Source organism: Lipophrys pholis, assembly GCF_963383615.2.
Source record: "Lipophrys pholis genome assembly, chromosome: 1".
NCBI lineage: Eukaryota > Metazoa > Chordata > Actinopteri > Blenniiformes > Blenniidae > Lipophrys > Lipophrys pholis.
This window is the reverse complement of record NC_137635.1, coordinates 31,652,128-31,676,795: the sequence shown is the minus strand read 5'-3', so window position 1 is coordinate 31,676,795 and position 24,668 is coordinate 31,652,128. Positions and strand designations below refer to the sequence as shown.

The 24,668-nt window shown below is 46.8% G+C and overlaps 1 protein-coding gene across 6 annotated transcripts in view; it reads left to right on the top strand.

Moving 5' to 3' along the window:
* LOC308115782 (myomegalin) overlaps positions 1–24,668 on the top strand; it is a gene marked incomplete at its 5' end in the record, with an annotated part of 57,895 nt that overhangs the window by 28,393 nt on the left and 4,834 nt on the right. The window contains 36 exons of one of the 6 annotated variants that reach the window (XM_080473536.1): positions 1,919–3,226; positions 4,463–4,600; positions 4,872–4,991; positions 5,063–5,155; positions 5,238–5,621; positions 5,705–5,806; positions 6,087–6,224; positions 6,321–6,500; positions 6,616–6,810; positions 6,893–7,060; positions 7,302–7,418; positions 7,505–7,585; positions 7,669–7,772; positions 8,328–8,470; positions 10,709–10,854; positions 12,998–13,161; positions 13,250–13,553; positions 13,844–14,048; positions 14,129–14,245; positions 14,443–14,705; positions 15,308–15,516; positions 15,601–15,718; positions 15,801–15,918; positions 16,612–16,666; positions 18,585–18,856; positions 18,940–19,044; positions 19,530–19,775; positions 19,921–20,052; positions 20,146–20,262; positions 20,352–20,541; positions 20,628–20,749; positions 22,014–22,250; positions 22,454–22,555; positions 22,704–22,921; positions 23,688–23,831; positions 23,919–24,057. In XM_080473536.1, the coding sequence (XP_080329662.1) occupies positions 1,922–3,226; positions 4,463–4,600; positions 4,872–4,991; positions 5,063–5,155; positions 5,238–5,621; positions 5,705–5,806; positions 6,087–6,224; positions 6,321–6,500; positions 6,616–6,810; positions 6,893–7,060; positions 7,302–7,418; positions 7,505–7,585; positions 7,669–7,772; positions 8,328–8,470; positions 10,709–10,854; positions 12,998–13,161; positions 13,250–13,553; positions 13,844–14,048; positions 14,129–14,245; positions 14,443–14,705; positions 15,308–15,516; positions 15,601–15,718; positions 15,801–15,918; positions 16,612–16,666; positions 18,585–18,856; positions 18,940–19,044; positions 19,530–19,775; positions 19,921–20,052; positions 20,146–20,262; positions 20,352–20,541; positions 20,628–20,749; positions 22,014–22,250; positions 22,454–22,555; positions 22,704–22,921; positions 23,688–23,831; positions 23,919–24,057 (6,991 nt within the window). Of the gene's footprint in view, positions 1–1,918; positions 3,227–4,462; positions 4,601–4,871; positions 4,992–5,062; positions 5,156–5,237; positions 5,622–5,704; positions 5,807–6,086; positions 6,225–6,320; positions 6,501–6,615; positions 6,811–6,892; positions 7,061–7,301; positions 7,419–7,504; positions 7,586–7,668; positions 7,773–8,327; positions 8,471–10,708; positions 10,855–12,997; positions 13,162–13,249; positions 13,554–13,843; positions 14,049–14,128; positions 14,246–14,442; positions 14,706–15,307; positions 15,517–15,600; positions 15,719–15,800; positions 15,919–16,611; positions 16,667–18,584; positions 18,857–18,939; positions 19,045–19,529; positions 19,776–19,920; positions 20,053–20,145; positions 20,263–20,351; positions 20,542–20,627; positions 20,750–22,013; positions 22,251–22,453; positions 22,556–22,703; positions 22,922–23,687; positions 23,832–23,918; positions 24,058–24,668 lie in introns of those variants that run through there. The other 5 variants (XM_080473534.1, XM_080473535.1, XM_080473533.1 and 2 more) reach the window with 5 other exon arrangements.

The window sequence follows — 24,668 nt, the reverse complement described above, 5'->3', positions numbered from 1 at the left end:
AGATTATATTATTTCCTTTATACTTCAATACATGAAAGAATACTTAAAGCAATACATGTGCCCTACAAAATAATTCGTATTTGCCACCCCTGTTCTTCATAATGTAAACATTTGTTTATAAATGCAGTAGTCATGAGACGTACTCCGATCTATGTACTATAGATTGTTCTTCACACATCACTGGTTTAAAGTAAATTTTCCCGACTTGACATATCTTTTAAATTGATATATTTGTGAGTACCTTCATGAAAAACTGGGGAGTACAGACCTATCATCATAGAGAGGAATTAGGAACCACATTTACTTTAATGGAAACCTGTATGATTGATAGAAGAGGGCAGAGATAGAAAAAGTTATGAAAATATGTACAACTGCAATTACATTGCTTGAATTGTACTCAATTACAAGTTGAAATACTGTTTATAAAAAGATAAAACTATAGTAATCACATCCTATTGCATTGAGCAAACGATTACATTTTGTAAATTGTACTTAGGTATGAGTAAAACTGGGGGGAAAAAACAATCATAAAGGTACAAGCACTCAAAACAAATCTTCCTTTATTACTGTAATGTGGGTATTTAACTACTTCCACTTTTCTAAAATAAATGATTGATGCAAGCGTGCAGAGGAAGAAAGTTGAAGTTGTACTAATTAATAACGATTTAAAGCACTGCTGTTATATCACTTTTGTAAACTGTACATAAGCTTGGTGGGGGGGATCCCAAGTATGATGGTTACCTGGCTGTTATAATAAAAGTACAGGTACCCTGATACTACTTAATTACAATAATTTGAGTATTTGTAGTTCGTTACTGCCACCCTTTGTAAACATAGGATAAATATCGTGTTGTGTAACAAAGACATAAATAGATATTTTTTACTGTAAGGGTTATATATTTTTCCATGGAGCATTTCATCTGTTCAATCATGCATACTGAACTGAGAAAACAGGCCAGGAGAAAGTCACACAGTCTCAGGGGGAGTTACATTCTCTTGTTTTTTGCCACAGCCAAAATAAATTTAATATTTCCTATATTTATACATGGATATATTTATATGCACTTATTTTGTAGTTGTTAATTTGTATCATGGGAAATATTAGACTATTATGCACCCCTGTTGGTTTGGTCTAGGCCGCTCCTCCCCTGTTTCTCCTGAATGGTATGATCCGCCGCTGCGGGTCTGTTTCAGGCAGACACGTCGTTATTCCGCCCTGAGAAGCTCTGACTGTCCGGGCACAGAGCTCCGCCACTCCCCGTGGGCCAGTCGGTACCAGCCCTCCACCGTCTCCAGCTTCCCGGCTCTGGACGCAGACAGCCGCAGTAGATTCAGAGGATCGTTCCGGTTCCCCGGTGGATCGTGATCACCACACCCATATCATCACGAAACTCCCCGCGCGCACGCGTGCGCTGGAGCTCGTACGTCCGTGACAGCCGATTGATGGTGCGGAGGCACGTGCGGCGGCGTTTTTTAGGGGCGGAACGCGAAGGTTACCGTTGATGTTTTTTGGACATCGTGAATATATTCTAGAAATATCAACCCCCGCATGGATTGAATGGACATAACATGACGCGCGTGCGCCATGTTACCGATGCACCTGCAGCTCCTGCGAATGGAGGCTGATCCTGAGATGATGGATAGCTGTTAAACAGACACAATATGTGTTAATCTGCGTTTTCTACCTTGCCAAGAGCACACGTGCAACCCTCCTTCACCAGCCTTTGTCTCGTCTACCTCATTTCTGGGAGGATATTGTCAGGATTCATACATTTAATATCTGTATTCTACTCTGATGAAGCTGGACATTATGCATCTTTTGTCAATATTTATTTAAAGGGATCAGATTCATAAGCTAGATTCAGATTCTTAAATAAGATCATCTTGCCACTTCTTGATGGTTTTAATCGTTGACCTCAAGATGAAGGAGGCGTGCCGCATCTGCGGACGGGAGCTGTGTGGGAACCAGCGGCGATGGATCTTTCACCCCACCGCCAAGCTCAACCTGCAGGTGCTGCTGTCCCACGCTCTTGGTCAAGACCTGACCCGGGACGGCAGGGGAGAGTTTGCCTGCTCCAAGTGCACCTTCATGCTGGACCGCATGTACCGCTTTGACACGGTCATCGCCCGCGTGGAAGCTCTGTCCATCGAGAGGCTGCAGAGGCTCCTCCAGGAGAAACACCGCCTCAGGCAGTGCATCGGCGGCCTCTACCGGAAAACCAACTCCGAGGAGGCCGCTGTGGCTTTAACTGGAGCTGACGACAGGGCGGGTGATGGTATGGTGGATATTTCGGGCCTAACTCATGCCAAGTACTGCGCCCTTCTCCAGGAGGACCTGGTCTACTCTCTGTATGAGTCCTGGGCTGAAGACAGTCTGGACTGCCACCATCACCACCACCCTCAGTGTCCAACAGGCCCCGGGTCAGAGGTCACAGGCTCACACCGCTGTGCACCCAGCACTCCCAGGAGGTGTCGGGGGTGTTCCCACTTGCGGGTGGCGGACTCCGACTATGAAGCTGTCTGTAAGGTGCCCAGGAAGTTGGCTCGGAGTATCTCGTGTGGGCCGTCAACGAGATATTCAGCCAGCGTTATCGGGGGGAGCATGGCTGAAGGAGGTGCAGGTGGAGACGGTAAAGATGTAGACGATTCAGACGAGCCCCCGTCTTCTCTCACTCTGGTTCCGGGGTCTCAGGACCTCTCAAGGAGATCAGACAGTGACCAAACTCTGGCTGGGCGGGTTAGCTCAAGCCCATCTTTGGCATCCCTGGAGACAACTGAGGAATACATTCAACCCAGTTCCATAGCAGATGGCCTGCTGAGTTCCCCCAAGGACGCATTAGAGTACCGGATATCTGACTCCCTGTTTGAGGAGCCCATGGTCGACCCTCATGGCAAAGCCTCACCAGGACCCAGCCTCTCTTTGGCTCTCTGCTTGTTGCAAAGCTACGCTGTTTACCGCCCAGTCCGTAGCGCCAAAGGAAGCAAGCTGCCCGTCTTGCACCGGAGAAGCTCCAGCAACGGAGGCACCAGGCTGTGCTTTCCTGATCCTGTTCTCGGGGTGTCCTATGGGACTCCCGACGGTGAACGAGACGCCCGCTTACTGACGCCGGAGCTGGAAACTCCACTTATCAGGCTGAACGTTGACGTGGATCCGCATCTGAGCCTGGCCGACATGGAGGACTTGAAAGATTTGTACAAAGAGTATCCTCTCCCTCCTCCCCACCAGGTATAACAGCTTCACAAGGTCGTGATGCTGAAAATAATCTCACAACTGCATCATGATGACAACGTTTGAAGGAGTTGTGAATATACTGCAAATACTGGAAATCAGCAGCACTTGCAAAAAAACATTTGTCCCACTTTTTTATTTGAAAAACAAAACAAAAACTATTCCAATAATACAGGTGCCTGCAGCCTCTGTCACTAGCTTTTAGCTTAGAGGAGGAAAGCTTTACTGTGTATGTGAGGTCACTGCATGCATTAGAGGAGCAGTCAGCTGTGGGTAAAGAGAGGACACACTGCGTGGCCTATTTACCCCATGAGTGTGTGTGTGTGTGGTGGTGTGTCTGTAAAGCAGAAAATCAAGAGAGGAAAAATGGTCTTAAAATTACCATTTTTCTCAATTTCAATAATGACTTGCATTTAACATGTATCGGCTTATAAAATTTAAAGCTTTTAAATCATGATTTGAGGATACTGAGGCTCTAAAGTGACCATTAATGCTTCTACACGCGTCTGAAGCGTGAACGCACTCCCAGCTTCGAGCAGATGAGTATTTTCCAGTCTCACAGCACCAATATGTCCGGCCAATTCTGCTGCACTTTATTCCAGTTGATCATTTTGTTTGTATCCAAATGAGATGTTTTTTCCTCTGAATAACACTAGATGGTCTTGCTGCTCAGCCGAAGTCATTTGCATGTGGGGAGACATTAAGACAGAGTGACTCCACCACTGGCCTAGTTTCATCCAGAGCCCTCGAGGCGAAGTGATCCACGCCATGTCAGACCACCCAGTTATCTCTACACTGGTCGGATTCTACAGTGACGCGATTTAGTGATATGTCACCCTTGAAAATAGAGTCTGCAGGAAAAACTCAAATTTGTGCAAATGGGAGTACATTCAAACACATTTTAGCCTGTGAGGGTAGGAAGCCTCTAAATGCCGGTTATGTAAAGATTACAGAAGCATAGTGGGCACTCGTGTTAACTCATGCATGCAAAGCCTCTCCAGTGGCTCTTTCCTCGTCGTAGCTTTTTACAAAGTTCACACTCAAATGAGCAGAGTTTCTATATTTTGTATGCGAACCGTGTTACACAATCCACTATGATGGTTGTACACCGCGCAGCTTGAGTCTTTTATGATTTCAAGACTAAAGCACAAACGATTCAGTCACAAGAACTGACGAAAAGCCGTAGGTACACTGGGTGAGCTGTTTTTAATATCCTCACCTTTTCTTTCACAGAGCCTCGTTGAAGAGCAGCAGAGTCAACTGAACCAGTACGAGTGTGCAGCCGGTCAGTGTGTCAGCGAGCTGCAGAAGGCTCAGCTGCAGGTCCAATCGCTGCAGGCCAAGATCCACGAGAGTGAGGCCAACAATATGGTGAGGAACGCTAAAGCATCACAACAGCTGCTGGACTCTGCTGAAGAGCTTATTAACCGCACTGAAGGACACGTCCAACCTCTCTCTACCCTCTTCACAAAGAAAAATAAATTGGCTAAATGAAGAACTGAACACACTGAAAGGATCTTTCAAAATGCTATTTCCAATAGATAAAGTAATGATAGATGCACCTGAGTAAAAACATCATTCCAGTTAGTGTGATTAAGATTTCCCTGCTCTGACTGTGTAAACATGCTCGTCTCGTCTGTAGAAGCTGCAGGAGAAGCTGAATGAGATGGAGTGTGAGCTGCGGTCGCTCCGTCAAGCTGCTCAGAGTCAGGAGAGAACCATCCAGGGCCTGAGCGAGTCCATCAGCACCAAAGATAGCGAGGTGTGTCTCTGTGTCTCTGTGTCTGTGTGTCTGTTTCTGAAAGTTGTTGTTAATGATGTCTTCTCCTTAAGGCCCAGGAGCTTTACCAGCTGATCGATGGGCAGAACACCACTCTGTGCAAGCTGCAGGAACTGGCTCATCGCAACCAGCTTTCTCAGTGCAAGGTGAGCTCCCACGTCCCTCAAACGGAATCATTTGTCATCATTGGTGGAGGACCTTTCACACTCCGGCCCTCTTTCTCCACAGACTGCAGTTGGGGTCAGTGAGTCCTTAGCGTTAGCCCAGCTGCAGGGTGAGCTGGTGGGTGTGCAGAGCTCCCTGTTCTCCCTGGGCCTGGAGCTGGAGGCCAGTCAGAGGAGTCTGAGGCAGAGCCAGAGGCAAGGAGACGATCTGCTGAGCTTCAAGGACAGACTCAACTCCGACCTCCAGGAGGCCCTGCAGCACCGGGAGGTCACCGAGAAGCACAACCAGGACCTGCGCTGCGCCTTGCAGAAGACCCGCTCTGAGCTGGAGGCCAAAGAAGCAGCGCTGAAAGAGAGTGAGGCAGATAAATACGCAGTGGTGCAGGAGAAAGAACGGAGCGTCACGCAGCTCAAGCACTCTCTGCAGGACAAGGAGCAACAGTTGCAGGTTATATTTGCTGTCTTACATAAGGTACACATATAAACACACGTGCACGGGCCACTGACTGTGTGTATAAATATTATCTGCAGGATTACTCAGAGATGCTGGAGTCAGCAGGAAGCAGCAAACCCAGAGATGCTCTGCTGGACAAGCTGAGGGAGCGTATTAAAGACAGAGACAAGGCTCTGGAGGTAAAACGGAAAGGACGGCTGTATACACACACACACACACACACACACACACACACACACACACACACACACACACACAAGGGACAAACATTCATGCATCAGGGCTTTTATGTAGCATCTTGCAGGAGAACCTAAAGGAATTGAGATTTAAATCCCAAACAGTCAAAACAGTGTCAATATGTGAATTTGTGCCATATCATCAAATAAATTGTCTTTAAGGTCCTCGAGCTGACATACTAAATATGGTAATACGATTTTCGTCTCCTTTCATTTGTTTCAGCGCTCCATCGATGACAAGTTCCGGTGCTTGGAGGAGCAGGAGAGTCAGGTGAGGGGGCTGCAGCTCGCCCTGAGGGAGAAGGAGCGAGATCTGGAGAGGCTGCGCTGCATCCTGGCCAACAACGAGGAGACCATCACGGTGAGCTGATCTCCTATTTCAGAACTCCTGACACCTGCTGGAACTACGGCTTCTTGTTTTTTTTGAGGTGTTGTGATTATTTTTTGCGTCCCTCAGAGCCTGGATGGTTTGACGCGAGGTAAAGAGCTGGAGCTGGAGCAGGCGGCCGAGGCCTACAGGAACCTCCAGTGGCAGAAACAGCAGAGCGAGGCGAAGGAGAGGAACACCCTGCGGGAGAAGGACGCCATCATCACCCAGCTGGAGGCGGCTCTGCAGACACGCAGCCAGGAGACACAGGTGCAACACGTTTCCCCTGAGTAGCTGGCACATGTAGACAAACCTGTGCTACCCGTTTGGCTTCTCAAAACACCGCAGGCATGCTGATGCGGGCTCATTTTGCATGTGCGTGCAGGATCTGACGGCCGCCCTCATCACCCGAGTTCAGGCCAGTCCTTCTGAGGTGGTGGAGGAGCTGAAGGCTCGGCTGGCTCTGAAGGAGAAGCTCTTCCAGGAGCTACTGTCAGACCGCAGCCGGCAGTCCGATGAGCATCAAGCACAGATCAACGATCTGCTCAGCACCCTCAGCTCTAAAGATCAGTATCTGCAGGTAGACCGCGCTGCTGACCCTCAATATGGACACGTCAACACAAGACAGAACATCTCACCTCCTCCACCCCTTTGTCCTTCAGGACTACTCCTACAGGCTCTCCTTAGTGATCAACGAGCGGACCGGCCAGCTGCAGGAGCTCCGCAGGCTGATGTCCCAAAGAGAGCAGGAGCTGTCCCAACTGAGACGGGACAAGGAGAAGGAGACGGGCGCCGAGAATCTGCTCAAGGAGAAGGAAGCTCTCACCAAGGTACCGGCTCGTCTGTCTTTGGACTGCGGAAGGAAACCAGAGCACCTTGGTGTTAATTCAGTTTTTTGTTATCTTGTTATCACGTTTAGTTTCTTTCTAAATTAAATCAGTGAAGTGCCAGTACAGTCTCTTGCTCTAAACTTGGTGATCTCAAACAAAGTTCTTAGATTGTCTTCTCACTTTGAATTGCCTGCCGTGCAGATAACCTGGTCTTGTTCTGCTCCGATGTTTCCTCCTGCAGGACCTGATGCAAACTCGCGACGAGGGCATGAAGCCGCTTTCAGAGGACGGTGAGGCGGAGATGAAGGCTCTGCAGGAGGAGATGCAGCTGGTGCTGAGGAGGGAGAAAGAGGCTCAGGTATCTGTGTGGACATTGAGAAAATACCAAAAACAAACAAAAGAAAAGTGCTTACAAGTTACATCTTTTGTGTTTTGGGCCTGCAGAAGGAGCTCTCTGCACTGCGATCGTCTCTGGCTCGTGCGCAGTCGGGAGGAGTCATCCTAACAGAGGCGACTGATCATCACGTACGATTCGGCTTCGCTCTCATGGTTCTCAGGCGTTCCGCTGCTTTGAAAGATTCATTTTCTTTTTCGTTTGTGTGTTGCAGTATGTTCTGGAGCAGCTGGTGTCTGAGTACAACCAGCTGAATGAAGCCCTGAGGGCAGAGAAGAGATTATACCAAAGTCTCTCGCAAATTCACAAGAGTGACGGGTAGGTTTAACCCTTTCACTCCCATCCTGGCGTTACTGACAGCGTTCAGCGAAGACCCCAAAACAAAGAGTTGTCAGAAACACACCGTAATACTGAAGAACTGAAAAATACTTAATACCTCCCAGACTACAGACTCGCTAAACCGCCACAGCTTCTGACAACCAATAGAAAAAGCAGCAGGAAATGAGATTCAAAGCAACACTAAACCGATTGTTTCTCAGGGAAGTAAAATGATTGATCCCTTTCTACTACCGATATTTATTTCCCTGAACATGAAGTCCGTCAGAACAACAGCTTCATTCAGTGACTTCCTGAAGGCACTGATAACACATGTTTATGACGTACAGGATCACATTTCTTTTATTTTTTGAAGTACCTGGAAGCTGTTGTCTTCTTTGATTCAGTGGAAAGTGAAATCCTGCACTTGAATTTACTGCCGGACCGAGTCTGTTGCTGTGAGGCGAGCGTGCTCACCACTACACCTCCGTGCACCATTATGTGTCTTTATGTAACATGCATTTTTTTTTCCCCCTCCTCCTTTGTTTGACCTTGCAGCAGCTCGGAGAAGATCCTGGCCCTCCACACAGAGTTAGATTCAGTTCAGGCGCTCCGCGGACAGCTGGACGAGGTCCTGGCGAGGACCCGTAACACGGCCCTGATGCTGGACAGGGCAGCTAAAAGACGGGCTGACTTTGGAGGTGGGAATGGGCAGAGTCCAGCCCCCACTAACGCTCCGTGATGCTCCGCTTGTGGTCACGGCACCCCCGAGTCGCTCTTCACGTGAGATGGAGCCGCCCGAGAGCAGCGAGGGTCCGTCTCAGAGAAAAAGTCTGAAGCGGGACCAAAAAACCCGACCCCGTGCTCGCGGGCAGCTTCATCTCGAAAGCACAAGCAGTACTCACACTCACAGAGCCATGTTCAGATTACTAGTGCGAAGTAGAAATGTCAAGAGTTTTATTTATTAATATATTTTGTGTGGTGTGAACTTGTTTTAATATTGTTTTTAAACTGCCTGCATATTGGCTTCGTAGCTTCTCTATTGCCATGTTTCTGTGTACTGTCTCTCACTGGTGTCGCTCTTCCAGCCTTACTGTCACACTGAAGTCACGTCCTGAGGAGAAATGTCAGCTCACGCCTTAGAGTGCAGCGTCTCACCACCTATCATTTCGTTTCTATATCATCGGTTTGTAAAAGGATGTGCAGACTCAACAAATCCCCCCCCATAACAGGAATTCCTCCCTCGGTTCAGAACTAACCTTGAACTTCAGCCTTCATACGCCACCTTCCTGTGACGGGAATCAGCTCTGCTGTAGTTACATGGTCGTCACAAAGTCTGCATGAATCAGAAGGTCATCCTCGCTAGATCGAAGCTGCAAAGTTAACCTAGATCATTTTAAAACAACTATATATTATGGATTTTTCTTTTTTCCAGTGTCTTAGCTAGTTTAGCTTTATCCAGATACAGTCAGAGTATATAATCATTATAGTGTTGAGCATTTTTCCAGTCTACGCAGTGCTCTTTATCGACGTGGATGCCAGATAAACTTTCCTTTTAAATATTTATATCAAGTAAAGTCCATTTTCTAGGGATTTGTGCCCCGCTCTTTCATCTAAGATGGAGCCATTGTCAACTTTTTTTTTTTTTTTTGTATTTCAAACTGCATCAAAATAAACATGTGCTTTGTCCGAAGCACTTCTGGTATGAATTTCCTCTTTATTGTGTTTTTAACTGGGAATATTTTAAAAGTGAAATCCCCCCCTCACCTATTCCTTGATATGCATTCCCTTTCCCAGTCTTGCAGCCGCATACTTACTATACTATATGTACTATAAGCACAACACAAAAGTCACAGATTCAAATAAGGCCCCAACGTCAAATATTTGAAGAAGATCCCGTTCATATGCATATATTCAAATGAGACAATAGAATGCATATCTAGTCCAAACAAGTCTGTTTTGTCCTCGGTCCCTCATGCATGAGATTGTGGCATGGTTGTCATGTTTGCATGGCTCTTCTGCTGTAATAAAGAGTTGGATCGTCACAGTTCACTAAATAAGGACACCTTTTGGGCCCTCTCATGAAAAACACAACATCTAAGTGAATTTGATGAGGGGGGGGGGAACCCTATCCTGAAACAACGTCCATTATTAAACATTCCAAGTGAAGTTGTGTATTGGCACAGTGTGGTAACAGGGCCCCACATTCAGCCTGTTCGGCTTACTGGGCACATTGTTTGAGCCATAATTGCCCAGTGGTTTTACTCCGTGAATTTCCTATCTGTTCACAAAGAGATTCCGTCTATATTCACCTTAGGGTGGACACATCTCAATAATGAAGTACTTTTGAAATATGACTGCCTATAACGTGATCCTATAATAAGCATGAGCAGCAGTTGGTACACACCCCTGCAGCTCTGACTCACAGTGTGTGTTTGTGTATGGCCCTGTGGCGTGGCGTGTCATTATATATAACAAGACTCCTTTTGACGTTGCTCTCCGTTACTTTCCAGTGAACGTCTGCACGCTACAAACCACACGATTGAAATTATGCAGGTTTGTGTATGTTTATATACACAACAGCTCAAAGCAAACATGACACAACCACTAAAACCTGCTTCAGTGTGTCGAAATGTGTTTTTAATCTGAAGTCCGTTAACATTCAGTCCTGCTAAGATGGTAAAAGTTGCTCCAGTGAGCTCATTTAAACACGCTCAGACTGGGCTGCACCAACTCCACTGTGTTTGGCTTGTTGGCAAGGTATGACATAACATTTCCCTTCAGTCTCATGACTTCAACAAGTGGTGATTCAGTGCAGAGACAGAGCGAGAGCACAGCCTGCAGAGACGCTGCACTTAACAAGAATCAGGAGAACAGTGGCGGAATTAAAAGTAAAGAGCTTAAAGCATATTGTCCTTAAATGGTTATTGTGATTCCAGAGCTCAGTACTGAGGAGGAGGACGAGGAGCAGGAAGAGGAGGAGGAGGAGGAAGGAGACATCGAGGATGGCAGCAGTGACGAGTTCACAGACAGCATCGAGGACGATGAGGAGAACGTGGCTGCCAGAAGTTTGAGCTCCAGTCAGGTACAGTGAAATACTTTTCTGCTCTGACATTGAAAGTAATTTGGCTCATGCCAAAGAAAGCTACAAGACACTTTGTAGAATCGAGAGCAGATGTGGGGAAACTGCCTAAGGTGGGCTGATCCTAATCCGTCTTAAACTGTCAACAAAAACAATATAATGCAGCTTCACCACACGTTTCTTTTAATTTGATTATTAAAATGTTTAACAGACCAGCTCCAGAGTATTAAGTTCATTCCGACAAGCAGTCATCTTTATGTATGAATGCAGGAGCATATAGTGCTTTAAAACCCAAGAAAAGAGTTTTTAAATCCGTCCTTAAGCTGCCAGCGAGGAAATGCTTTAGCTGGACTAGATCATAAGCAATGTGCGAGGATTCAAGCTGCATCACTGTTTACACTAGTTTAATCTCATAAATGTATATATAAGAGGCAAATCATCATGATGGAGTAAACAGATAAATTCAAAATGTAATTGTACAATTTGTGACCATGGAAGTTAGAATAGAATAGAATAGAACTTTATTTATATAGCACCTTTCACAGACATGAGTCACAAGGTGCTTTGCACCACTGAAAACAGAAAAAATAAAACAGAAAAGATCATTAAAAATATAGATGCAAGAAGAACATACATAGTAAAACAAAAAAGTAAAATTGAGCAGCTCCAGGTCAAAGGCCTGCCTGAATAAAAATGTTTTTAACTGCTTCATCAAAGTACCACAGCGGTGAACAGCTCTCAGCTGGAGGGGAAGAGCTTCAGATGCTCAGTCACCAGGGTTTCTGAGCTTGGTGTGTGGGACTGCAAGCAGCATTTGTTGGCCAGACCTGAGCGTTCTATTTGGGGCGTACGGTGAAGGAGGTTGGCATTATAAAAAGGTGTTTGGCCCTGAAAGACTTTAAAAGTTATTACTAGTATTTTAAAATGAACACAGAAGGTAATCGGGAGCCAGTGAAGGGAGGAGAGGACGGGGTGATGTGGGCTCTCCGGATTGGTCCTGTTAAAAGACGAGCAGCTGCATTTTGAACAGTTTGAAGGCGGTTTGGAGGTGACTGATTTAAATAGGTAAAAAGAGCATTACAATAGTCTAATCGGGAATAGATAAAAGCATGTAAAATCCTCTCCAGCTCCACCTTTGATACCATACGTTTTAGTTTAGCAAATATGGTGCAGGCCGTCGAGTGACAGAGACTGGCCAAAAGACACACCCAGGTTGAATGTCATCTACATACAGATGGTAAGGAATCCCACCTAAACTGCCAGTTATCTGACCCAGAGGCAACAAATACAATGACAATAGTAATGGGCCCAGGACAGATCCCTGAGGTACACCACAGGACAGAAGGGCTGTGTCGGACATGAACTGGCACTCGGAAACAGACAACCTCCTGTGGGGGAGGTAGGATGAGAACCAGTCATGATCGGCGGAAGATCCAAACGATCTGATCAGAAACAAAAATAGATTTCTTTAAAATAGAATCTTTAAAACACATCAAAGAGCTTCACAAATCCAACAATCTTCAAGCACATCGGCATAAATCATCATGCAAACAGGCAAATATCTGGAGTGATTAAATCAAAGGAGATGATACAGGGAGACAATACAAGCCCCAAACAGGTGAATATAAAAGCTGATCAAATGTGTGTGACTTAGAAGGAAATTATCTAAAATCAATTTGCTGAAAGGAAGAATATAGTAGCATTTCTGAAGGATAAAAACATAGAATATATAAAAATAGTACATATCAAAACATGAAAGTTGTCGGGATAAAAGTCCACTTTAAAAGTCAGTGAATACATTGAAAAATTGAACTTAAGTAGACAAAACACCTGCCTGCGAGAGAATACGTTCAAATAAAAGTATAATATATATGACCAAGGGCTGCATGTTCTCCCTGTGCATCCATGGTTTTTCTTCCAGTCACAGTGAGTGTGTGTGGTGGACTGGAGACGTGTCGCTGCTGTGTCCTCCACCCACTGTAAGCTGGGATCTACTCCAGCACCCCACGGTGCTAAACTCAATACATCTGTGGAGAAGTTGCATGGAGGGATTATTAGTCTGTCCCAGATCCTGTGAGAGATTATTCTGCTCTGAAGCTAAAAAGCATCTCAGTCCGGTTGTCTGATTGTTGGTGGTTGTTTGAAGGCTGGTGGACCGGAGGCTGTGACCGGAGGCCTGGTGAGGAGAGCGCTGTCTCAAAGAGCTGAAGTCAAGCAGCTGGAAGACGCCAACAGGAGCCTGGAAGTGGAGCTCGGGGAGATCAAATCCCAGCTGGAGAAGGATGGATACACTTCTGTGGCTCAGATGAGGTGCGTCTTCGTTTGACAGTCCTTGTGGGTTTTCAGTGTTGCTCCGGAGCTGAACACGACTCTTCCTCTCGTTCTTCTGCTCCGGTAGGAGTGCCCTGCACAGGCTGCAGCAGGAGTACGAGGCTTTAAGACGAAGCCGGGAACGAGCGAGGGCTAAGGAGGATTACCGGAGCCTGAATCAAGAAGACCAGGATGAAGAGGAGGAGGATATTGAAGAGGAAGATGAGGAGGAGGAGGAGGAGGAGGAAGAGGAGGAATTATCTCCAGTGGCAGTCGGGAAGCGAGGTCCTCCATCTGTCTGCTTGAGTGACGAGCCGGGGAAGAGGCACTGCATGAGGCCCTGTTCTCTGGACTTGAGGACCACCGCGTCACATCTTCACCAGCATGAGACGGTAACAAACAATAAACAACAAACAACAAACAAACAACCTGGTTTATCTTTCAGCCACTGCCTGAGAGACCTGTTAACTATTGAAACACAATTAGATAAGTACAGTGGTCCACATTGAGGGGGGGATGTGCAAAGTTTTAATGACATGAGGGATTCGAACCGGTGTCCCATCAGCAAACAGGTTTCTGACACTAAACAGCAGTAAAGGTCTCCAAGCAGTCAAAACATAAAGCAGCTTCACTAGAAAATGCCTGACAGCTAAAATGAAACCGTCCCTTTAAACACTTGCAGGCGGCGGGGACAGCTGGTGATGGCGGCGAGGTGGGAGCGCTCTGGCGGGATATAGACGAGGGTCTCCGTGAGCAGGCGGCCCTCCTGCGCTCCGATCTGGCTCTGAGCCACCAGGAGAACAGAGAGCTGCAGGAGAGGCTGATGGTGTCCGAGGCCACGGTCCACGCTCAGGCTGAGCAGCTGAAGGACTACAGAGACCTGCTGAGTGAGTCGCTCTGAAGAACACACGCCGCCGACGCTGCCGAGAGCGAGGCTTGACGTAACACCTGTCTCTTCTCTGAGCAGCGGAGACGTCCGTCCAACAAGCCAGCAAACAAGTGCAGGTGGATCTCCAGGATCTGGGCTACGAGACCTGCGGCCGCAGTGAGAACGAAGCAGAGAGGGAAGACACCAGCAGTCCAGGTGAGGAGCACACGTCACCTTCCTCCGTGGTCTTTAATCTGGGGTCCAGCTCCGAGGCACACAAAGACACTTTATTCAGCAAACGTTATTCAACAGATGCACATTGGGAAATGTTTTGATTATGAGCCCATCCAAACATGCCAGTAGGTTCTCACAGATTTCATCACATCATCATTATCTGCCCCTCCCCCTTTCAGAGTTTGACGACCTGGAGATGTGCACATCGCTGTCCCACCATCAGGACGGGGAGGCTGTGAGTGGCGGCTGGTACGGTGGAGGCAGCAGCAGCGGCAGCAACCGAGGGAAGGTGGAGGAGCCGTCTTCTCTCCAGCACCTGGTCCAGGACCTCCGCTCTCAGCTGACCCGCTGCCACAAAGTGATCCGTGGACTGCAGCTGCACGTCCGCTCGCTGTCCACCACCAGCGACTACGCCTCCAGCCTGGAGCGCACGCCTCGAAAGGTACGCGCATCCCGCAGGGTCTGCATCCTGCAGCCCTGCAGCCCTGCAGCCTCTCCTGTAGCTTCCACTAAGTTGTCTAGATTCATTTTTGAAAGTTTGTTCCACTTAAAACTCTCAAATAGAAAAAATTCATTCTTTTCAATTCCTTCTGAAAATTTATAGATGGCATTTTCTTTCATTCTTCTCTGTTCCTTCTTATTGAAATACACCCGTATGTCTATGTGGTTCCATTCGTTTATAGAAACTCTAAACAGGCGTTTTTCCTATAATTTAATACAAACAGTCATTCATTACACTTTAAAAAAAATATATTTTAGGTCATCATGTTTTGACGTTTCGAACTAATGTTAGGAAAGGAAATTGGTAAAAGATTGCTCCTGATATAGAATATCATCCATTAGTGGGGCTCAGATGGTGGATCAAGCCGTCTTCCAGTCCCATGATGGGTGTTTTAATCTCTTTCTGTCCAAAGTGTGCTGGAGTCAGACAATGACACTCAAGTTGCTCACAGTTTTGTGGGTGGTACAATTGAACATGCTCTGAAAACATAAACAAACTGTTGTTTAAGTGCTTATTTAGATATTTGATATGGTCTTTTTCAGGTCAACTGGGCTTTTGAGACGTCGCCAGCACCCAGCGCCGTGGAGGAGGATGAAGGCTGGATGTCCGACACTCAGGCCGTCCGCTCCGAATCCAAACCCAGCACGGAGCTGCAGGAGCTGATGGCACGAGTCGCCTCCCTGGAGACTCAACTGAGCAGCAGCAGCAGCAAAAACCAAACCGAGGAGGAGAAATGTGCCACCTGGCCTGGGTGAGTTACCACAAGAGAGAAAGACGTCCTCGTGAGTCTCCAGCTCCACTCACACTGAGGCTCCTCGTGCTCCTCTCCTTCCAGGAAGTACAGCACTCTGATCCAGACGCAAGCTCGTGAGCTGTCCCACCTGAGGCAGAGGATGCGAGAGGGCCAAGGAGTCGGCCACATCCTGACCCAACACCTCGGGGACACCACCAAGGTGCTGCGAGCGCCTCCGTCCACAGACTGTGACGAGCCCAAGCTGAGCCCTCGTACTGATTCACACTCTCCACTGCTTTCAGGCCTTTGAGGAGCTCCTGCGGGCCAACGACATCGATTACTACATGGGCCAGAGCTTCAGGGAGCAGCTGGCTCAGAGCACTGCGCTGGCACAGAGAGTCCTCACCAAGATTAGTGGACGTAAGGACCATCTCTTCTCGGTCCTGCATGCAGAACATCTCTTCACCTATCTGTGCCGTTTCTCAAAAAGCTTCCTGATACGGAACACATTGAAACGTCCACATCAACCTTTTGCAGCATTTTGCATGCGTGCATCACACAGGGTGGCCTTGTTTTGTGTTTTCTACTCTCACGACAACACTGCAGTCCTCAATAAAGACATTGTACACATGAGTACATTGCCAGTTTTTAGCCACCAGGCCATATGTTTGACACCTACAGTTTGTTTTAGTTTGATAAGCTTTATGTCAGATATTGTTCCAGCTGGTTGGCAGCTGACGCACAGAGCCCGCGTCCATCCTGAGAGTTATAAAGCTCCATTCAGTTCATGGCTCCAAAGTTTACAAAGCTCTATTCAGTAGATGTTTCTAAAAGTTATAAAGCTCTGCCTGTAACCGTCCCGTGTTGCTCACAGCTGCTCCTCTATGTGACTGGATATGTTTTCCTCTACAAAGCCTTCTAAAAACATCTCCCCTGCGGCGAGAGCAGGATTTACCTGACGATGCTGTGCAGAGCCGCACTGGAGCTTCATGCACTGTCACAAACTGTAAAGATGGGTTTGATCTCTGTTTAGCGGCTTTTTTACACCCTGAATGATGTTTCTCTCACCCTTTAAATGAACTGCCGTTCATCTCTCTTCTTTGTTTTGAATAGGAGAGCGTACGGAGAGCCACGATGACAAGACAGGACATGAGCTACTGGCCCTGCGGTGAGTCACATTAATATAATATGTGTTTTAGAATATAATAAAGACTGCATACTCTCATTTATGGTGGAAACAAGGTGCACCAAGCCATCAAATAGTTTCTCAAAATATGCAACAGATTATTTCACATTTAATTAAATGTAGATAAAGATAATGTGACTTTTCTGGCACATTTGATCCTTAAACTTTTACTATTTTATTTACAAAAATCTACAGGTACAGGAGGTAAAAAGCAGCTCTAGCTTCTGGAAGTTATGAGACTGATGAATATTATCATTAACAGTAATAGATTGTGTTTTTATGTGAATGCATGGGCAAAATTCTCTTCTTGTTGTTTTTTGCTCGTAAATGTCAAAAACAAATCTGATAGTTTTTCTTCTTATGTTTATATGAGTCATTTTCAAAGCAAGATTAATCAGTATCGGAGCAATGTGAGGGTCAGGGTGACGCCTTTTCTTTAAATGTCTGAAAACAAATCGTGAAATTAGCGGAGGATAAATTAAACAGAAACTTATGCTGTGTGCTTTTTATATCTTTAACCATTTCTGAATAAATCCCCCCAAATAATACAAAAATTCAACTTTCAGCGTTCACACTTGCAGAATTCACGCAATGACCATTAAAAAAAATCTGAAGATCCAGCCTTTAAATCCTCATCACGTAAAGACAGTGGATCACCTGCAGCTTCGTGATCTGTTGACCTTCCCTGAGGACATAAGCTTCCTTTGTGCGCTCGTCATTAGCTCCCTGTCATGTGACGAGCCGTTCACATGGTTGCCGGTGGCGAGCAGGAGACAGACGGCTGCTGATAATCCACCAGCCGGCCAACGCGTGAGCCATTTAAGTTGCTTCAGTCCAACAGGCAACGTGCAGGTGTCCCACAAGGCTGGCTTAGGACACACAGTTTTACTTTGCTTTTACTAGCAGCACCTCATTCAGTCTCTGACCCTTTCTCTTGGATTTATGGGATGGACTCTTTTATTTAGGATTTCCTTTGGGAATTTCTCTTTAACGGCTGTGGACTTTGACTTAATTTTATAACTTTCATCCACTCTATACGCTTTAAACACACCAACTCTTTGTTTTTTGGGCCGGGCCGACTCTCAAATGGCTCCTCTGTGGAAATCTATGATTTCCCAGAGCAGCTCCATCTACAGGGACTCTCTGTGGTCTTTCTCTGTTGGTCGAGGCCAAACAGGAGACATTCTCTTTTTTAAGATGCTGCTGGAGAAAAACAGGCAGCACATGCTTCAGCAGCTCAAACAGTAAGCGAGACGTACATTTCCACTAGATTCACTTCCTATTAGTAGCGTTACGGTAATCCGTTAGCTTATGCATCATTTTCTACTTGTTTCTGACTTACAGATGTGATATATTAACTACCAGTTCTATTGCATTGAATGTTTTCATATGACTGGAGATATAAACTAACAATGTAGGAGTTTTTCTAAATTAGGGCTTGTAAAAATGGGTGTTGGAGGTTACATGTGGCCCACAGGCCGCCACCCGCCCACGCTTAATTGTAAGATATTAAACAGAAAAAGAAAAAAAAATATGATTAAAAATGAAATCCCGTAGTGTCAAGACCCACAATAGAAACTACCATGAAATCATATTTAGTTGAATGTGAAACTTATGTTCATTTAGTTCTTGGAAGACAATATCAGTACCATTACCATTATTTCATAAGTAATATATTTTCCTTTAAGAACACAAAATAGGAAAAGGAAAAGGCGTCTCCTGATACCCAGATTTTTCCATTTTGAGAAACAATGTTCTTAAAAGTTTATTATACAATACCTCAGACGGACCCACTCATAGATGAAAGCGTTGATTACTGCAGATTTAAATGTGTTTAATTCTTATGTCTTTGTATTTGTTCTTCAGTTAAGATTGAGCTAATGTTGCTGTTGATGTGCAGGCTGAGTAAAGAGCTGCAGGAGAAGGATAAAATCATCGAGTCCCTCCACATCAAGCTGCAGCAGCGTCCTGAGACCCCGTCCAGCTGCCACGCCCTCTCCGAGCCCACCGACCACTCGGACAGGACCTCCCTGGTGTCCGATGAGGACCAGACCACTGAAGATGTGGAGCTGTGCTCGGATGTGGATTCTAGAGAATATCAGGAGGAGGAGCAGCTGCTGGACCTGGGGTCGGGACCAGGACCCGGTCCAGGACTCGGATCAGAACCCATCGGTATTGATGAAGCTCAAACTCTCCTGTCTTCTTTTCATCAGCGTGTCTTTCTATCCTTTCACCTTCCATCCCCCTTTTTCCAGCCTGTCCCTCTGTCCCCTGTCCTCATGGCGTCCTCAAGTCCTCCAGCAGCTGTCCCACAATGCTTTGCTCTGCCAGTCTGGCTTCGGTTCCGAATTCCTCCAGAGGTATGGGAGCCCAGGTGGCTGCGACTTGCAGAGTTCCTCAACTTATTCTTTTGCTCATCTTCCTCTGTTTTCTGTTCATGTCACTTCCTGTCACCCTCCTCTAACCCCACCACCCCCCACCCCCACTCACCCACTCATTTCCATGACAACTACAGATCTCAAGGTAAATGGCAATAAGCTTTTAATTCAATCAAACCATCAACTAGAAAAAATACCAAAGAGTGTCAGTAAAAAGAAAAATGCAGCATTTCAAAAATTTCTCTCATCAATTCTCTGCAGACAAGATGACACTGTTGCTTAGCAACTGGGATGCCTTTTACATGGTTTCCTTTCTTTAGCTTCACTCTCCGGTCATCCTAAGATGGCCGCGTCCTTCAAATGACATCCTCCTCCCTAACTGAGACACGGCGTGTCGTGATATTATCCTTATACCTCGTTTACATCCTCATTCTCACTGCTTCCTTCTCTTTTTTGTGTCGTTACAGGTTATGACAAGGCTCTGTTCGCCATCCCACCTGGGCCCCACAACCAGCACCATCTCTTGGGCTACAGCCAGATATCCCATCATGCCTTTCAACAGTACCACCCGGGTGGCGTCACCTACAGCCACTCCATGAAGTCTGACCCGGGCCTGTTGGCCGGGGCGAGTCTGCGGGACATGGAGAACTTAGTTCAGCCAGCTGGGAGCTTTTCTGCACCGTCTGAACATCAAACAAGTGGAAGCCAAGCAGGTAGGAGACTGTGTCCGTCTGTAGTCCCGCTCAAAGTCTCAAAGTTTCTCCTCATTACTGGTGAACCACATCAGCACCGTCTCTTCAGCAACACTTTAGGGTTGTGAGTTCAAGCAGAAGGTACAACATCATGGTTTGTCTTTAGGGGTGAATTTGATGGAGGAGCACCTGCGGGAGGTGAGATGTCTCCGGCAGCGTCTGGAGGAGTCCATCAGGACCAATGAGAGGCTGCGACAGCAACTGCAGGAGAAGCTGGCCAACACTGGGCGTGATGGAGGTGACGTAGCTCTGTTTCTTCAGCAGTAAAAGAAACACAGTCACTTCTTTATGTTCAAGAAATGTATTAAATGCTTTTTAATTCATTGTTCAGGGGCGCCAACAAACATCTACATTCAGGGTTTGGACACAGTCCCCCAACTGTCCAACGAGATCCGGATGCTGAAGGAAGAAAACATGGCTCTGCAGTCTCGCCTGCAGACCAGCTCAGGTATTACATGTGAAGCAAACAGATGTTCAGCTCATGTTGCTTCCAGCTAGGCCCTGCACGGATGCATTCAACCTCTCCTTTCCCCTCAGTCACAGGTGAGGAGGTGGTTCAGCTGCAGGAGGCGGTGTTCACGACGCATGCCCGGCTGAAGCAGTCTGAGCTGGAGGCCGAGCAGTGGAAGGAGGAGCTGAGGAGACTCCAGGCCCACAGCCAGGAGCAGGGGCAGCAGATCCACACGCTGAGGCAGGAGCGACGGGCCGTTCAGGAAGAAACCAACAGGTTTGTGTACTTTGTTTCCAACGTGCACAGAGGAGTTGTGTTTGCAAAGTTTTTCTCTCACTGTGTGATGTGCTCGTGTGCTTCAGGCTTCAGCACGAGGCGTCTTTGCTGCAGCAGCAGCTCTGTGAGAGCAGAGACCTCATCCACTCGCTGCAGAGCGAGCTGCACGTCTACGATCGAGTGTGTTCCAGCACCAAGGCCAGCAAAGGTCAGTATGTTCATGGTTTTCTAGCCAGCAACCACGCTCTACCTTTTTTATAGAATACAAAATGATGATTAAAAGCCACTGTATGGTGGAGTTTCGTAGTTTGGCGACACCCAGTGGTTGGAAGAGTGTATTGAATAAAAAGACATCTTAAAATGTTTTCAAGCATTTTGCAACTTGGAAAAATGTTGTGACATTTATGGGGCTCGTATTGCAGCAAAATGACTTGTGAATGTGGAGGGTCTGGATGTGTGTGAAAAAAATGAGACAATAATGAGACGTGTGTGTCTTTGAAAGGAACCGTGAACTCCTACTTAGATTTTTGCATACACAAATGTGTATTTCTGTACCTTCAGTTGTGTGTGTACTACATTTGGGTTGTGTGTGCCATAAGGGACACATTAATTCCTTGTTATCATTCTGGTCGTCTCTTTTAAATAGATATCTGTGAGTTCTACTTTCCCTCAGTCTGGCCTCTCAGGCTCAGTTTCATCAAAGGAGTTTGCTATCTTGTTATATTTCAAGTCAATAAGTAATACTAAAGTGTTACTTAAGGATCATGTATGCTTAACATCTGCACACAAATGGATATAAGCACTGCAAACGGTATAAACCTCACGTTTGTTGCTTTCTTTGGCAATCAGTCCACTAGGGGGCAGACTGTGGATTAACGCGCTAGTCCAATGCCAAATAGAAGAGTTGGTCTCTGTAGGAAAAGAGAGGAAAGCCACTGATGACATGGTGAAGGTGACACAGAGAAAGAGGCACAATCGGACGCTGTGGTTTGTCTTTAAGGTCGCCTCAGTGGGTCACTGAGGTATTTTTCCAAACTTTTTACCATCTCTGCTTTTGGCTTGGCACACAGCCTGTTGGATGCATATTCTTCCAGGGCACGGACAGAAATAAGGACGTATTTAAATAAATAGCTTTATGCACATCTATAATATAAATTAGCCTTTAGTCTTAGGATACATTTGCACACCAGGCTAAATCAGGGGTAAACAAAACTTGGGGTTAAAGACCAAAATGGTGATGGGAGGGATGTGTGGAGGTCAAGAAGAGCATAAATCTCTGTATATACACAGCATACATGTTCCACACATACACAATATTTTGCGACTTCATTACAAATCTATTCCAAGTTAAAAAAAAAAGTATTAATCCATTTATTTAATTGTTGGTGTGTGTGGAATCAGAAGACGTCTTACCCACAGCAACAGCAGGTTGAAGCAGACCGATGTGAGAGACTGTGTGTTTGGGTTTCTAGGGTATCTGTGTGAGGTGCCGGGTCTCCCGCTGGATCTGAGCGAGCTGCTGGCGGAGGTGAGGAGTCTGCGAGCTCAGCTGCAGAACAGCGTCCAGGAGAACAGCGCCCTCAAGCAGCTGGAGCTCCACAAGCAGCTGGAGCAGAAGCTGGGTGGCGGGTCTCCCCGGACCCCGTCTCTCTCTGCCCTCACTGCCAGTCCGCAGAGAGAAAACTTCTACCGGCGGCAGCTGATTCACGGTGAGGCAGCTCGAGTCCACGCCGCGCACTGCGACAAGTCTGTGATGCTCAGCACCGTTGTGCGGTGGTTTTGCCGTGTGTCCAAGCCTGGTGTGTGTGTGTGTGTGTGTGTGTGTGTGTGTGTGTGTGTGTGTGTGTGTGTGTGTGTGTGTGTGTGTGTGTGTGTGTGTGTGTGTGTGTGTGTGTGTGTGTGTGCTCCGCAGACCCTGCTCCGTCTCCACCCGTCAGGGACATTGGTCTGTTTAACTGTGGATCTCCTGCTCCCCCCTACTCAGACCTGGATGACAGCCATAGCACTGCCAATGGTGTGACTTCAACTGCATGTTAATCTTACTCCAGAGTGTTTTGCTTCATAACAATATTAACTCTTTGTTTGGACTTTACTGACCGCCGCTGCAACAAATACAACATTGTCCATCCAGAAATGCATTCTACCTGTGTTATCTCTTGCAGACCCTCTGGACCCGCACTCTGAACTGGAGGGGGAGGCCCCCGACGGATCCTACGCAAACCGAAATGGTCGCCATGCCATCGGCCACGTGGACGATTTCAGCGCGCTGCAGCAGCAGGTCCTGGAGGGCCGGAGTCTCGTCCAGCACATGGAGACCACCCTGCAGGCCTGCTTGGCCCCGCCGCTGATGGAGGACTCGCAGGACCGGAGCTGCGAGCCGGTCGGTTCCAATACACTCACACAGCCAGAATACAATCGTCAACGTCGCTGCCATATTGGACCAGGCAACTGTTTCCATGGAAACCAGCACACTGTAGCACACACAGCACATTTAGGTTCCACTTGAATGTCCATCCATCCTTCTTCTCGCTTAGTCCGTTTGGGGTCACGATGGCAGTATAGAGAGCAGAGGAGCCCAGGCATCCCTGTCCCCCTCAACTTCCTCCAGCTCTTCTGAAGGGACCCCGAGCCTCTCCCTACAACATCCAGGGCCTTCAGCCTCTCCAGGGGTATCTTGTCCACACCTGGGGCTTTGCTACCAAGACGTTTTTTAACCACCTTGGTGACCTCCACCAGAGGTGTGTCCCGGTGACCCTAGTCAGGGCAGGGTACACAATCTTCTGTGTTCCGTTTGCATAGGTGAGGTTTGGACGTGTTGGTCTGGGCGTTCACTCCAGACCTGTCCACCTTGGGTGACCCTACCAGGAGCATGTGCTCCGGACGGCATAGCTCTGAAGGTCACTAGACCACGCAAGCCCTTCTGCCACAGTCCAGGAAGGCGCCACTTAAACGTTTTCAAGTGAAAACTTGACATCTTGACTTTCACATGTTGTGAATTTACACTTCTGTTGTGTTTTTTACCAGAAAAACTCTCATGTTGCCCTTCCAATATGGCCGACGTGTCACTGTGTCACTCCAACGAGCTATCTGTGTCTGACAAAACATGTAAACTCAATGACATTAATCTGAGTCGTCTCTGTTCGCAGCTTCTGGACTATGCATGTGTGAAGAGTCTCCTGTCCAACACAAAGACTCTGAGGCAGATCCTGGAGGAGGCCACATCTCTGCTGAAGATGTTCTGGAGAGCAGCTCTTCCCAGCTCTGATCCTTCCATTCAGAACCTCAAGAAGGTTAGAACAGCAAGACAGGAAATTCCCTACCTTTGCTCCTTTACGAACATGTATTGTTCTAACAGTCCTTTGTGTTTGTGTGTGCAGGAGCAGTGCATGCAGGAGGAGATCTTGTCCCTGAAGCTGCGGATTTCTGAGCAGGAGGAGGTCCTCAAGGGGACGATCCAAAGACTGAGGAGCACCAGCCGCACCAAGGAGAAAATGGAGCACTTCATAGTCAGCCAGCGTGAGTGTTCCCGTGGTGAAACAGTATGTGGGATGTGTGAACGTGAAGCCAAAGTCTGAATATGGAAGAAAGTGAGGAAGACAGAGTCTGAACATGCAGCGCTGAAAGTAAATCACAGTTTAGGTCTGGTATAGAAGCCATAAACTGGGGGGGGGGGGTTATCATTTCTCAGACTCATATAAAAGTTTCAAATATAGAAAGTGAAAGAAAATATTTGTTATAACTTATGCGAGTATTTGCGATAAGAGATGGACCTTTATAATGGACAGAATAGCATTAAATAACAAAAACAACAGCATCACCATCCATAAGCCAGCACAAGATAGGATGAGATGATGTGACCACTTCAATGTCACACGCCAGTACAATTATGACATAATAACATTAGAATACAAAACATGACTCAACGTGGCGTGACACAACTTTATACACCAAACAATAAGATGACATAACATGAAATACAATACCACAACATACACCATGACACAGCAGAGCATACAGTGGCTTAACCAGTCATAATCCAGCATCACATGACACCAGAACATGGAACATATTATTACTATTACAATATACAACATGTGCAATGAGATGGCACAACATCCTGTAACATG